The sequence below is a fragment of the Watersipora subatra genome, chromosome 9 (assembly GCF_963576615.1).
Source record: "Watersipora subatra chromosome 9, tzWatSuba1.1, whole genome shotgun sequence".
Lineage (NCBI taxonomy): Eukaryota > Metazoa > Bryozoa > Gymnolaemata > Cheilostomatida > Watersiporidae > Watersipora > Watersipora subatra.
The window spans coordinates 62559126-62574285 of record NC_088716.1 but is presented as its reverse complement, the minus strand read 5'-3'; the positions used below and the strand labels follow the sequence as shown (position 1 = coordinate 62574285).

Sequence of the window (15160 nt, the reverse complement as noted above, 5' to 3'; positions counted from 1 at the left end):
AGACTACTATTTATGTTAGCTGAAGGATTTAGCTTATTGGTGGTAAATCAGTAGGTAGTAAATTATTGGTAGTAATGCTTCATGATGAAGCGCATATGTTGGCATACATTGACCTATGTATTTATATGTGTAGATGGCAAGACATTCACTGTGAAGGTAGATCCCTATGAGTATGAGATTGGGGTATGTGGCACTAAGGTGACTGGCTGCGCTCTATCTGATAGTGATAGTAGTCGGGGAGACACGGTTTCCTGCCAAAAAAAATCTTCGGAACCCGCTTGGCATAAAAGCCTTGGCATGTCAGAGTTTGCTGAACTAAGGTATGGAATCACTCATTTTTTTGATTGCTATAATTTTGCCTCTTGTCCAATATGTTCATCTCCTGCAAAATTTGAGGCTAGTCTTCTATTACTAGAATATAGGTACTTCTATTAGTTGGTGACATTAAGACTTAAGATTAGAGGCTAGTCTCTTACTACTAGAGTATAGGTACATCTATTAGTTGGTGACATTAAGACTTAAGACTAGAGGCTAGTCTCCTACTACTAGAATATAGGTACATCTATTAGTCGGTGACATTAAGACTTAAGATTAGAGGCTAGTCTCCTGCTACTAGAGTATAGGTACATCTATTAGTCGGTGACATTAAGACTTAAGATTAGAGGCTAGTCTCCTGCTACTAGAGCAAGGGTGTCAAACTCATTTTCACCGAGGGCCACATCAGCGTAATGGCTGTCCTCAAAGGGCCAGATGTAGCTTATAATTGTAACAAAATGTAACCAAATAATGTAAAATAAACTTAACTATTTTTTGATATCAAATAACTCTGACTTTATTACTTAAAGTTGCAAACAGAACAGTTGCACAGCAAAACATGCAGAACACTTTTTTCGGAAAAGAATCAGAAAAATTACACAATACCCATTAACATGACATACTTTCAGTAAAATCAAAAATTGTGAGCTGCTAAGAACATGAATTTGTGTGCATACTAGTGCTGGGCACGAGTACTTCTTGGTCAACGGGTTTAAACCCGACCCTTTCTGTTCGGGTTTTTCGAGTATCGGGTAGCTAGTAGTGCTAGGCTCGGGTATTTCTTTGCCTACGGGTTTTTCGGGTATCGGGTGTGTTGATATGGATTTTATGTTTAAATTTTCTAAACAGATATATCTTCAAATTTACAAAGCAATTATATTTCTTTTCAATTTATTTATCATTTTTCAGTTTTTATCGACTGACATTCGTACTCGCAGCGTTAACAGGCGGATTGTTAAACAGTCAAGATTGTCTGGGGCCACAGGGAATTTTCGTGTTAACAGGTGGCAGAAGATAGGGTCTATGGTAGCTTAATACTTAAGCATGTTCTATGGACCTCTCTGATTTTTTGTAGATGGTGCTCCAAATCTCATAAAAACTTTACATTATCGGCTTTTTCCGTTAGTAAGGCTTGTTGGCTTAGTAAAACTTGGTTATAATGAATTATGTAATCCATCATAGCTAGCTGTGGTAATCAATTTAAACAGAGTTATTAAATTTTCACCGCTACTATCAACGCTGATAGCTGTTTCTAACAAGGCGATAGCGGAAACAGACTAAGGACCTGCGTTATCGGTGATAGCGAACACGCGCCGTATTAAAAAGGCATAGATTTGTTTACGAAGCCGATTTGGCTAATTGCGCAAATAAAATTTGATTTAAGTATCAAATTTCTACTCACCTTTTAATGACAAATAATCACTGCTTGACTGCAATATCTCCTGTAGGTATGGTAAATAAGGTATGAGATGCTTTATTCTATCTATTAAATTAAAGACTCGTTATACCCCATTGTCGTGCCTCAGCAGAAATGACACAGAAATGCCCTGTGACCCCAGACTAAGAGCGCAGGGTGCAATAGACCGAGTTTTTGTTCACACTACCCGACAGATCCGTGTACCAAAACCCGAACTCGAAAGTCAAAACCCGAACCCGAAGGACCGGAATAACCGAAATCTCTATTACCCGATACTCGAGAGAAGATAAACCCGCGAGTTCAACGAGTATTACTACCCGTGCCCAGCACTAGTGCATACACACATTAAACCTGCAAACACTAAATAATTGCAACAGCAGCAACACAAAATCAATATGCAGGCAGCTAAAAACAAAAGATTATTTGCTATTTGCTGAAACAAACTTAGACTTGCACCATGAAGATTGCAAAATATGCGGTGTTTGACTAAAATTACTTATTTATTACATACTGTCTCGTTCTTGTTGTCTATATCCTTTTATTTTAACATCCAGACAGGGAAGCACAATTACTAATATATATCAAGGAGTGACAACTCCAAATACACATTGTACATACAACAATATTGTGACATCTCCTCCTTAAACTTGTCGGATTTCTTTCACAAATAAAATCTTACATAACGTGCCTGTATTTAATATTCTACGCTAATCTAAGCTAAACACAGAAAACTAAGAGAAGTACACAAATAAGAAAGAAACATACACACAAAAAAAAAGAAACAGATCTACATGCTAGGGTTGCAGCCATCGCCCAGTCCCAGTGACGCCCGAGCCAATGGCAGGTACAGCATGGACGGGGACCCGAAGCGTCGCCACTCATTTTGTGACCCAATCTCCGTAGCATTTTGGGGCATTTACTGTTCTGCCAGATCTGGTAACGATAGTATTGGTGTTTTGTGGTGAACTGACAGGCTGCTCGGCGTTGGTGTTAGGAGCTGCAAGTAATTGACGGCGATTACGACGAAATTGTTTTCCAGATTGGTCATCCCTAATTATGTAGGAACGTGGTGTACTAGCTCTGTCAACTACACTATATGTGCCCTCAGTCCATTCGCCATTACGACGCAGGCGTACAGGGCTGTCACGACTAAGAGGTGGTAGAGGATTAGCAGAAGCCTTCCGATCATAATAATGCTTCATTAGACTACGATATTCGTTCTCATTTTCGCGAACCCGGCGTTCATCGATGTCTACGTTCTTTAGAGCGTAATCGGTACACGGGATCGTAGTGCGTACTTGACGTCGTAGCATTATCTCATTGGGACTGTAACCAGTGACTGTTTTGCTTGATCTATAACTAAGCAGCGCCATTGCTGGATTTTCAGCGTTTAGAATTTTCTTTGCAGTAGCAACCGCTCGTTCTGCACACCCATTGGATTGTGGATAACGTGGGCTGCTTGTTATATGGCGCATCTCTCGTTGCTCGACGAAAGCTTGGAACTCGTGACTGCTATACTGGGGTCCATTGTCCGACATGATCTCGAGCGGAAAGCCCCATCGACTAAATATCCACTCAAGTTTCTGAATTACAGCTGCGGATGAGGTTTCGCGTAGCTGACTGATTTCTATGTATCTACTATACTGATCTACCAACACTAGGTAGTTGATGCCTCTGTGCTGGAATAGATCTGTTGCAACCTGAGCAGTCACTTCGGATTGATGATGGTTCCGTCCTTGACTCTGATTTCGTTTCTGATACTGTCCTGACTCACAGACTTTCTGGTAGTGCCCTTTCTTGTGGCAGTTATTGCATGTGGCATGATAAGCTGGGCAACTTCTGGGTGGGTGATATCCACCACATCTACGGCATGGATCCTTACCGGGATTTGTTGGCTTCTGGCTATGATAGCTTGACGATGGTGTTCGAGCACCACGAGAATTATTTGCACCACCGTAGCGTCTAGCATTAGTAGGCCGTCTGTTAGCGTGTTGGCCAAATCTCACACCATCTACTTGGCCAGTTCTCTGTTGACAAATTTCATTCTTTACTGACTCTGCTTGTTTTATCATGCCCACTGCTGTAGTTAAGGTTAAGTCTGGCTCTATCTGTAGCTTTCGTGATAAGTCTTGGTCGATCACTCCAATTATTAGTCTGTCTCGTATATGATCCTCCTTGTCGTTAAATTCAGCATTGTCCGCAATTTTATAAAGATCTCGAATGTATGCCTCGGCTGTTTCACCTGGCATTTGAATGCGTTTGTGAAAGATTGATCGGGCATGAATTAAATTCTTCTTAGGTCTAAAGTAATCCTTAAATTTGTCAGTAACTTTCTTGAAGTCAGTCTTATCAGCATCTTGTTGAAAGCTAAAAGTGTCATACACAGCTTTTGCGTCTTCACCCATGCAGTAAAGTAACGTTGCTAATTGGGTCTCTCCATCTTCCTTCTTAAGTTTGCTAGCTATGCGATATAATTCGAAATTAGACAACCATGATCCAAAGTTCGAAGGATCTTTGAAATCAAAAGCAGATGGTGGGTTTAACTTAGCCATTACGATGGATTATTATTTTATCCTCTCCACGCTCTCAAAAATCCGCTGCCACCATGTCTCGTTCTTGTTGTCTATATCCTTTTATTTTAACATCCAGACAGGGAAGCACAATTACTAATATATATCAAGGAGTGACAACTCCAAATACACATTGTACATACAACAATATTGTGACACATACAATACAAAATTATAAATATTATTTATACATAAACAGTTTGTTATGAACAATAAAAGTCATAAAACTCTAATTTCGAAATTTTCCCCGTGAGTATTATTCTTCAAACCAAAGCGTAGCAAATCTACAGGCCAATATAACTCAAATAAACTGTCATAAACATGTTTCAAATAATAAAAATATGTTCTGTGACTCTGTTCTTGACTTTTCAGGCTTCAGGAGCAGCTCTAAGAATCAATATGATCCTATCGAGATTGAATGATAGCTTTAGTCTGACTACGGCTGACAGCCTAGTCAGCCTAGAGTGCATTTTTATTAGAGCATAACGATTCAAATTGACAAAATTAAAAGTTAATATGAACTTTGAAACAGTAAAAATAATGTTTTAATTTGATTTATGCAGTTTTTCACTGTCTTACCTTTTCCGAATCTGCATATTTACTTTCACTGTCTTACTCCATCTGAATCTGCATATTTACTTCTTGAGTTGAAAAAATTGATTGTGAACGATAAAATTTAAAGTGACCGCGATTATTTCCGGTTTAGCTAGATGTCAAAAAAGGTTGTAGTATTTTAGTTATAACCTTTGCCACAGACATCATTGAGGTATATTTGTACGTTTGTTTGATTAGCCGGAAATTTTTCTTTCTAACTAATCAAAGATATTCTTATGTAATTTAAAAATAATGATACAAGGAGTAGATAAAATTCAGAGGCAAGATAACTCACGTTGGGTGCCTAGCAACGTTATAAATACGGGAGTTAATTCCATTGGGTGCGAATGAGTTGAGCTCTCGTGGGCCACATAAAATGACCTGGCCAAAATGGTATGTGGCCCGCGGACCATGTGATTGACACCTGTGTACTAGAGTATAGGTACATCTATTAGTTTCTAACATTAAGACATAAGATTAGAGGCTAGTCTCCTACTACTAGAGTATAGGTACATCTATAGTTGGTGACATTAAGACGTAAGATTAGAGGCTAGTCTCCTACTACTAGAGTAGACAATCTCAGGTATGCCATGTTTGCTTTCCCTTATCTATATTCTTGAAGCATACTTCATCATTGTGTCTGCACCAAGGGTCAATTGGTCCGTATAAATCTTGAGCATTTCTCCATTTATGGCAGATTTTTATCCTAATTTCACAAGCCCACACACACACGATCCTTACTGAGAACCAGCCTTTCAAACACCCTCCTGCAGGCTGGTTGAAAATGAAAGAAATGTCTTGAGCATCTCTGTGATTAGTACTAGTTACCTCTATAGAGAATAGTATACCGCTCATCTCCGTGATTAGTACTAGTTACCTCTATAGAGAATAGTATACCACTCAGCTCCGTGATTACCTACTAGTTACCTCTATAGAGAATAGTATACCGCTCATCTCCGTGATTAGTACTAGTTACCTCTATAGAGAATAGTATACCGCTCATCTCCGTGATTAGTACTAGTTACCTTTATAGAGAATAGTATACCGCTCATCTCCGTGATTAGTACTGGTTACTTCTATAGAGAATAGTGTATCACTCATCTCCGTGATTAGTACTAGTTACCTCTATAGAGAATAGTATACCGCTCATCTCTGTGATTAGTACTAGTTATCTCTATAGAGAATAGTATACAGCTCATCTCCGTGATTAGTACTAGTTACCTCTATAGAGAATAGTATACCGCTCATCTCCGTGATTAGTACTAGTTACCTCTATAGAGAATAGTATGTCGCTCATCTCCATGATTAGTAGGCTATTAGTTACCTCTATAGAGAATAGTATACCGCTCTTGCTGAAGCATTGCGCTAACAAAGTTCCGCATTTGTGTAGCATTTTGTGAGACTACTTTACTATAAATTTATAGTGTGTTGGCTGCAATGCAAACCTATGGTGGTGATAGACCATTGGTTGTTTTTTTACATTCAGAATGCTCATGTTAATTATGAAAAAGTTTAGAAATTGGTCGTAGGTGTTGCTTGATGTTAATATACATGAAATTATGTTATGCAACCAATATGTTGATCTACGGGGATGCTTTGTTCAGATATGTGGATGATGCTCTCACAATGAAACTCTACAAGGGTGAAACCTGCAGGAACAACTTCCAGAGAGAGACAATTATTCGGTTTTACTGCAGTCAAGACGCTAGTAAGTCATTTAACGTCTCCCGCTTAATGGAGACTTTTGATATTACTATTTAGTGATTTCTCGGTCAGCTCAGTGATTTGTTAACACTTTTACGGGTATTTGGTTGTTAGCCACGACTATTACTGGTACATTTATGCGCTCTCATCAGGCTCATCTATGTATTTTATCATCTCTGAGTATTCTTGCCGAGTGAAAGTTGGATAGGAAATTTACAAATTTGGTATAATCGTCAAAAGATTACTGTTGTATTATAAGATAAGTGTTTACTGTTGTGTTATGAGATGAGTGTTCACTGTTATATTATAAGATAAATGTTCACTGTTATATTATAAGATGAGTGTTTACTGTTATATTATAAGATAAGTGTTTACTGTTATATTATAAGATGTGTTTACTGTTATATAATAAGATAACTGTATAGTGTTATATTATAAGATGAGTGTTTACTGTTATATTATAAGATAAGTGTTTACTGTTATATTATAAAATAAGTGTTTACTGTTATATAATAAGATAAGTGTTTACTGTTATATTATAAGATGAGTGTTTACTGTTATATTATAAGATAAGTGTTTACTGTTATATTATAAGATGTGTTTACTGTTATATAATAAGATGTGTTTACTGTTATATAATAAGATAACTGTATAGTGTTATATTATAAGATGAGTGTTTACTGTTATATTATAAGATGTGTTTACTGTTATATAATAAGATAACTGTATAGTGTTATATTATAAGATGAGTGTTTACTGTTATATTATAAGATGTGTTTACTGTTATATAATAAGATGTGTTTACTGTTATATAATAAGATAACTGTATAGTGTTATATTATAAGATAAGTGTTTACTGTTATATTATAAGATGTGTTTACTGTTATATAATAAGATAACTGTATAGTGTTATATTATAAGATGAGTGTTCACTGTTATATTATAAGATAAGTGTTTACTGTTATATTATAAGATAAGTGTTTACTGTTATATAATAAGATAACTGTATAGTGTTATATTATAAGATAAGTGTTTATTGTTATATTACAGTATAAGATAAGTGTTTACTTTTATTCTATAAGATAAGTGTTTACTGTTATATTATACGATAAGCCTTTGAAAATTGCTCAACCACGCTCAATGGTGGTTTGTGAATCTTTGTTGTGTTTGTTAAATCCTGGTTGTGCTTATGTAGATTACTCCAATTTCTGCTACTGGTAACAGAACATTCTAACGATCTATCTCTCTTTGTCTGTATGCATCTATAAAAAATTTATCCTAATCAATTAGTACCAGATTACTGTACAGCCAGCACAGACATGGCTGGAGTTTTTATTTGTGACCTTCATGCAGGCATTGGTGAGCCGGTGTTTGACTTTGAGTCTAATTGCTCCTATCATTTTAACTGGACCACGTCATATGCTTGTGACCAAAGTCTCCCGTGTACATACCAGCCCGATTCATCAAACAATAGTAACATCTATGACTTTTCGAGGTAAGAATCCATCTATTTTAGTTGATATATGTGCTTATATTTTGTTCTTTACTTCATGTTTTAGCTCTTATTAAATAGATGCATTACTTTTTGCACTGTGCCGCATTCGTTGTAGCATGAATCTTGCTGGTGTATCGTTGATCATCTCACATGATTTACGTGATTACTTTACCATGAAATGGGGCTGCTACAATAACTACTTGGTTTTTCTTTATGTTGATCTTGCTAAGCTGCTGTGATTGGCCGAGGTTGAACTTCAGCACATGGATATGTCTCAGGGCACTGATGTAGTCATGTTCACTTCTCTAATGATCAGTTAACTATCAGAGTAGTCATGTTCACTTCTCTAATAATCAGTTGACTATAAGAGTAGTCATGTTAACTTCTCTAATAATCAGTTGGCTATCCGAGTAGTCATGTTCACTTCTCTAATGATCAGTTGACTATAAGAGTAGTCATGTTCACCTCTCTAATAATCAATTGACTATCAGTGTAGTCATTCTCACTTCTGTAATAATCAGTTGATTATCAGAGTAGTCATGTTCACCTCTCTAATAATCAGTTAACTATCAGTGTAGTCATGCTCACCTCTCTAATAATCAGTTGGCTATCAGAGTAGTCATGTTCACTTCTCTAATGATCAGTTGACTATAAGAGTAGTCATGTTCACCTCTCTAATAATCAATTGACTATCAGTGTAGTCATTCTCACTTCTGTAATAATCAGTTGATTATCAGAGTAGTCATGTTCACCTCTCTAATAATCAGTTGACTATCAGAGTAGTCATGTTCACTTCTCTAATAATCAGTCGACTATCAGTGTAGTCATGTTCACTTCTCTAATAATCGGTCAACTATCAGTGTAGTCATGTTCACTTCTCTAATAATCAGTTGACTATCAGAGTAGTCATGCTCACCTCTCTAATGATCAGTTGACTATCAGAGTAGTCATGTTCACTTCTCTAATAATCAGTTGACTATAAGAGTAGTCATGTTCACTTCTCTAATAATCAGTTAACTATCAGAGTAGTCATGTTCACTTCTCTAATAATCAGTTGACTATAAGAGTAGTCATGTTAACTTCTCTAATGATCAGTTGACTATCAGAGTAGTCATGCTCACCTCTCTAATGATCAGTTAACTATCAGAGTAGTCATGTTCACTTCTCTAATAATCAGTTGACTATCAGAGTAGTCATGTTCACTTCTCTAATAATCAGTTGACTATCAGAGTAGTCATGTTCACTTTTCTAATGATCAGTTGACTATCAGAGTAGTCATGTTCACTTCTCTAATAATCAGTTGACTATCAGTGTAGTCATGTTCACTTCTCTAATAATCAGTTGACTATCAGAGTAGTCATGTTCACTTTTCTAATGATCAGTTGACTATCAGAGTAGTCATGTTCACTTCTCTAATAATCAGTTGACTATCAGTGTAGTCATGTTCACTTCTCTAATGATCAGTTGACTATAAGAGTAGTCATGTTCACTTTTCTAATAATCAGTTGATTATCAGAGTAGTCATGTTCACTTTTCTAATGATCAGTTGACTATCAGAGTAGTCATGTTCACTTCTCTAATAATCAGTTGACTATCAGAGTAGTCATGTTCACTTCTCTAATAATCAGTTGACTATCAGAGTAGTCATGTTCACTTCTCTAATAATCAGTTGACTATCAGAGTAGTCATGTTCACTTCTCTAATAATCAGTTGACTATAAGAGTAGTCATGTTCACTTCTCTAATAATCAGTTGACTATCAGAGTAGTAATGTTCACTTCTCTAATAATCAGTTGACTATCAGTGTAGTCATGTTCACTTCTCTAATAATCAGTTGACTATCAGAGTAGTCATGTTCACTTCTCTAATAATCAGTTGACTATCAGAGTAGTCATGTTCACTTCTCTAATAATCAGTTGACTATCAGAGTAGTCATGTTCACTTCTCTAATAATCAGTTGACTATCAGAGTAGTCATGTTCACTTCTCTAATAATCAGTTGACTATCAGAGTAGTAATGTTCACTTCTCTAATAATCAGTTGATTATCAGAGTAGTCATGTTCACTTTTCTAATGATCAGTTGACTAACAGTGTAGTCATGTTCACTTCTCTAATGATCAGTTAACTATCAGAGTAGTCATGTTCACTTCTCTAATAATCAGTTGACTATCAGAGTAGTAATGTTCACCTCTCTAATAATCAGTTGACTGTAAGAGTAGTCATGGTCACCTCTCTAATAATCAGTTGACTATCAGAGTAGTCATGTTCACTTCTCTAATAATCAGTTGACTATCAGAGTAGTCATGTTCACTTTTCTAATGATCAGTTGACTATCAGAGTAGTCATGTTCACTTCTCTAATAATCAGTTGACTATCAGTGTAGTCATGTTCACTTCTCTAATAATCAGTTGACTATCAGAGTAGTCATGTTCACTTTTCTAATGATCAGTTGACTATCAGAGTAGTCATGTTCACTTCTCTAATAATCAGTTGACTATCAGTGTAGTCATGTTCACTTCTCTAATAATCAGTTGACTATCAGAGTAGTCTTGTTCACTTCTCTAATAATCAGTTGACTATCAGAGTAGTCATGTTCACCTCTCTAACAATCAGTTGACTATCAGAGTAGTCATGTTCGCCTCTCTCATAATCAGTTGACTATCAGTGTAGTCATGTTCACTTCTCTAATAATCAGTTGACTATCAGAGTAGTCTTGTTCACTTCTCTAATAATCAGTTGACTATCAGAGTAGTCATGTTCACCTCTCTAACAATCAGTTGACTATCAGAGTAGTCATGTTCGCCTCTCTCATAATCAGTTGACTATCAGAGTAGTCATGTTCACTTCTCTAATAATCAGTTGATTATCAGAGTAGTCATGTTCACTTTTCTAATGATCAGTTGACTATCAGAGTAGTCATGTTCACTTCTCTAATAATCAGTTGACTATCAGAGTAGTCATGTTCACTTCTCTAATAATCAGTTGACTATCAGAGTAGTCATGTTCACTTCTCTAATAATCAGTTGACTATCAGAGTAGTCATGTTCACTTCTCTAATAATCAGTTGACTATCAGAGTAGTCATGTTCACTTCTCTAATAATCAGTTGACTATCAGAGTAGTAATGTTCACTTCTCTAATAATCAGTTGATTATCAGAGTAGTCATGTTCACTTTTCTAATGATCAGTTGACTAACAGTGTAGTCATGTTCACTTCTCTAATGATCAGTTAGCTATCAGAGGAGTCATGTTCGCTTCTCTAATAATCAGTTGACTATCAGAGTAGTAATGTTCACCTCTCTAATGATCAGTTGACTATCAGAGTAGTCATGTTCACCTCTCTAACAATCAGTTGACTATCAGAGTAGTCATGTTCGCCTCTCTCATAATCAGTTGACTATCAGAGTAGTCATGTTCACTTTTCTAATGATCAGTTGACTATAAGAGTAGTCATGTTCACTTCTCTAATGATCAGTTGACTATCAGAGTTGTCATGTTCACTTCAGTTGACTATCAGAGTACTCTCTAAATATCTATTTTTCTTCTCTTTATGTACAACACCAAGCTATTTCTTCCAGTCTGACAAAGCATGACAGCTCTGCCAGTTGGTCTACAAAAACAGATGCAACGAATTTGGCCTACATCAATGTCTGCCATCCTGTGGAAGGCGTGGATGGATGTGACCCTACTGCTGCTGTCTGTCGTAAATCCGTAAATTCCGATAAGGTAATATTTTATCAGCATTTTTTAACCATCGATGAACTGCTGAGTTTGTAGTTAGACTTTAACAGTATGCTGAGAAATAATTAGCCTGATATAATAGGACTCCAAGTGCAGGTACCTGGGCAACCTGTTAAAGTCACAGTTTAGCCCTATACTCATTTACTGAAGTTCTGACTATAACTGGTAATGAAAGTGGTTAACCACATGTTTGCTGTAGGTTCTTTTCCTTTAGTTGTCAACAATAGTATGAGGGGGATATTTGTACCATTGAGCAGAGGCTAAAAGCATTAATATTTTGACTTGAGCTTTACTTCTGGTAAATCGTGCCAGTCTGGGTAAGCCTACTCCATAACATTAGATTTTGATCCAGTTGTTTTGCTCGAAGGAATTATTACTCGCTATTCATTGGCTTGTTATATAGTGACACGCGCTATCTTCATACAGGCTGTCAACCTCGGTCAGGCTAGCACAATGGAATTTGGCTTGTCTTCCGGCTCAACAGTTAGTCTCACATATTCAAATGGAGACCCTTGTGGGGATGGAACGAAGCGGCATAGCACCACGATATACTTTATGTGTGATACAGGTGGCCAGGTAAAAACCTTTTGCTGACAGCTAGCTACATAGCTATGAATGCTGACAACTAGCTAGCTATAAATGCTGACAGCTAGCTAGCTATAAATGCTGACGGCTAGCTAGCTATGAGTGCGGACAGCTAGCTATGAGTGCTCATAATTGAACATGAAGCAATTACAAGCTTGTTGTAAATTTGGTAGCTAACGTTCTGGCTGCTCACCATACAGTGTCTTTTTTCATGTTTGTCAGCCATCGCTATTTGGCTGAACAACTTTTCACAATGTCTACTCTTTACTCGATTTGTTCTCTCATCCACTCGCTTTACAATGCACTTAGCCTACTTACTCCCTGCTCGAGTTGGTACTATACTTGACTTCCTTTCTGGTGTAATATCACGCTTTACCTACTTACTCCCTGCTCGAGTTGGTACTATACTTGACTTCCTTTCTGGTGTAATATCACGCTTTACCTACTTACTCTCTGCTCGAGTTGGTACTATACTTGACTTCCTTTCTGGTGTAATATCACGCTTTACCTACTTACTCCCTGCTCTAGTTGGTACTATACGTGACTTCCTTTCTGGTGTAATATCACGCTTTACCTACTTACTCCCTGCTCGAGTTGGTACTATACTTGACTTCCTTTCTAGTGTAATATCACGCTTTACCTACTTTTTAATGCACCTGTTTTACACATTCTTCATTCTAATCTCGCTAGACTCTACTCAATTTCTGATGCCTTCGTGTTCCACATTTTTCCTTCAACTTTTTCCAGACTCTACATGTTTTTTTATGTGTTTATTCTGTTCACAGACTTTTTAATTTCATAAGTTAGCTAACAAGGATTCTCTTATACAAAGCATACAGTCCTGTATTAACTGAGCGATTTATGCTGTTTGCAAGTTAAAACATTCATGATAAGCTTGCAGACAGTTTTACTAGACTAGAACTTCCCCTGTCGTACGGCCCACGACCAAAGTGATATTCCCCTGTCATACAGCCCACGACCAAAGTGATATTCCCCTGTCATACAGCCCACGACCAAAGTGATATTCCCCTGTCATACAGCCCACGACCAAAGTGATATTCCCCTGTCATACAGCCCACGACCAGAGTGATATTCCCCTGTCATACAGCCCACGACCAGAGTGATATTCCCCCGTCGTACGGCCCACGACCAGAGTGATATTCCCCTGTCATACAGCCCACGACCAGAGTGATATTCCCCTGTCATACAGCCCACGACCAGAGTGATATTCCCCTGTCATACAGCCCACGACCAGAGTGATATTCCCCTGTCATACAGCCCACGACCAGAGTGATATTCCCCTGTCATACAGCCCACGACCAAAGTGATATTCCCCTGTCATACAGCCCACGACCAGAGTGATATTCCCCTGTCATACAGCCCACGACCAAAGTGATATTCCCCTGTCATACAGCCCACGACCAGAGTGATATTCCCCTGTCATACAGCCCACGACCAGAGTGATATTCCCCTGTCATACAGCCCACGACCAGAGTGATATTCCCCTGTCATACAGCCCACGACCAGAGTGATATTCCCCTGTCATACAGCCCACGACCAGAGTGATATTCCCCTGTCATACAGCCCACGACCAGAGTGATATTCCCCTGTCATACAGCCCACGACCAGAGTGATATTCCCCTGTCATACAGCCCACGACCAGAGTGATATTCCCCTGTCATACAGCCCACGACCAAAGTGATATTCCCCTGTCATACAGCCCACGACCAGAGTGATATTCCCCTGTCATACAGCCCACGACCAGAGTGATATTCCACTGTCGTACAGCCCACGACCAAAGTGATATTCCCCTGTCCTACAGCCCACGACCAAAGTGATATTCCCCTGTCATACAGCCCACGACCAGAGTGATATTCCCCTGTCATACAGCCCACGACCAAAGTGATATTCCCCTGTCATACAGCCCACGACCAAAGTGATATTGAAAAAAAGAAAGGGTACTGATGGTTGAGAAATGCAATATTAGCAGTCAAATGGCACTGCAGTGCAATAGGATAACTGCAATGGTAGCTGTAATGTACTGGGTGTTATTATGTTCAACAAACAGCAATAATGAAAGGAAAAGATTATATATTTATATTTCTTCCCCTGCAATAGGAGAAATGCAATATTAGAAGTAAAATGCACTGATATTATTAGAATAACCAATATTATTAATATAGTAATACAGTAATAATAGAAAATGAATGCACAATTTTGTTTACATTTCAAAACGTCATAGCTAACAATATCAAGAAGTTGTGATATTTATATAGATTTTTAGAAAATCTATTTAACAAAACTATTTAGAAAAAATAATAACAGTAGTATATTGCTCAACATCGATCACTATATACTTTGATCTTGCAAATTCGAATGGTTATTCTTATAATTAAATCTTATGAAATCAAATAATTATTTTACAATTAAATCTTATAAAATCGAATAATTATTCTTATAGTTAAATATTGTAATAATCTCATAAGAATTGTTAGAAAAAATATCATCGTCATTTCCTTTACTTTCACTGCTTTGGACATCAGTTAGAATACCAAAGTACTCAAAAGTGTCCAAAATGTCAGTTACTTTGAAATCGGCAAAAAAAGAAATGATTATATTTCAGTACTTCTACGTTAATTACAGAAATCTTCGACAATTCGACAATGCTATAGACTGGTGAAATGTGCACGTTATTTTTTCGTGAAATTCGCACGACTTAATGGCTCTATTCTCTGTCGCTC

General features: G+C 37.4%; 1 protein-coding gene across 1 annotated transcript in view; it reads left to right on the top strand.

Annotated features, from left to right (window-relative positions):
- Nucleotides 1–15160, top strand: part of LOC137405333 (cation-independent mannose-6-phosphate receptor-like) — a 103669-nt gene that overhangs the window by 23685 nt on the left and 64824 nt on the right. Inside the window, exons 7-11 of the mRNA XM_068091562.1 lie at nt 134–320; nt 6501–6604; nt 7954–8095; nt 11672–11819; nt 12261–12410. Of these exons, the coding sequence (XP_067947663.1) occupies nt 134–320; nt 6501–6604; nt 7954–8095; nt 11672–11819; nt 12261–12410 (731 nt within the window). The remainder of the gene's footprint in view (nt 1–133; nt 321–6500; nt 6605–7953; nt 8096–11671; nt 11820–12260; nt 12411–15160) is intronic.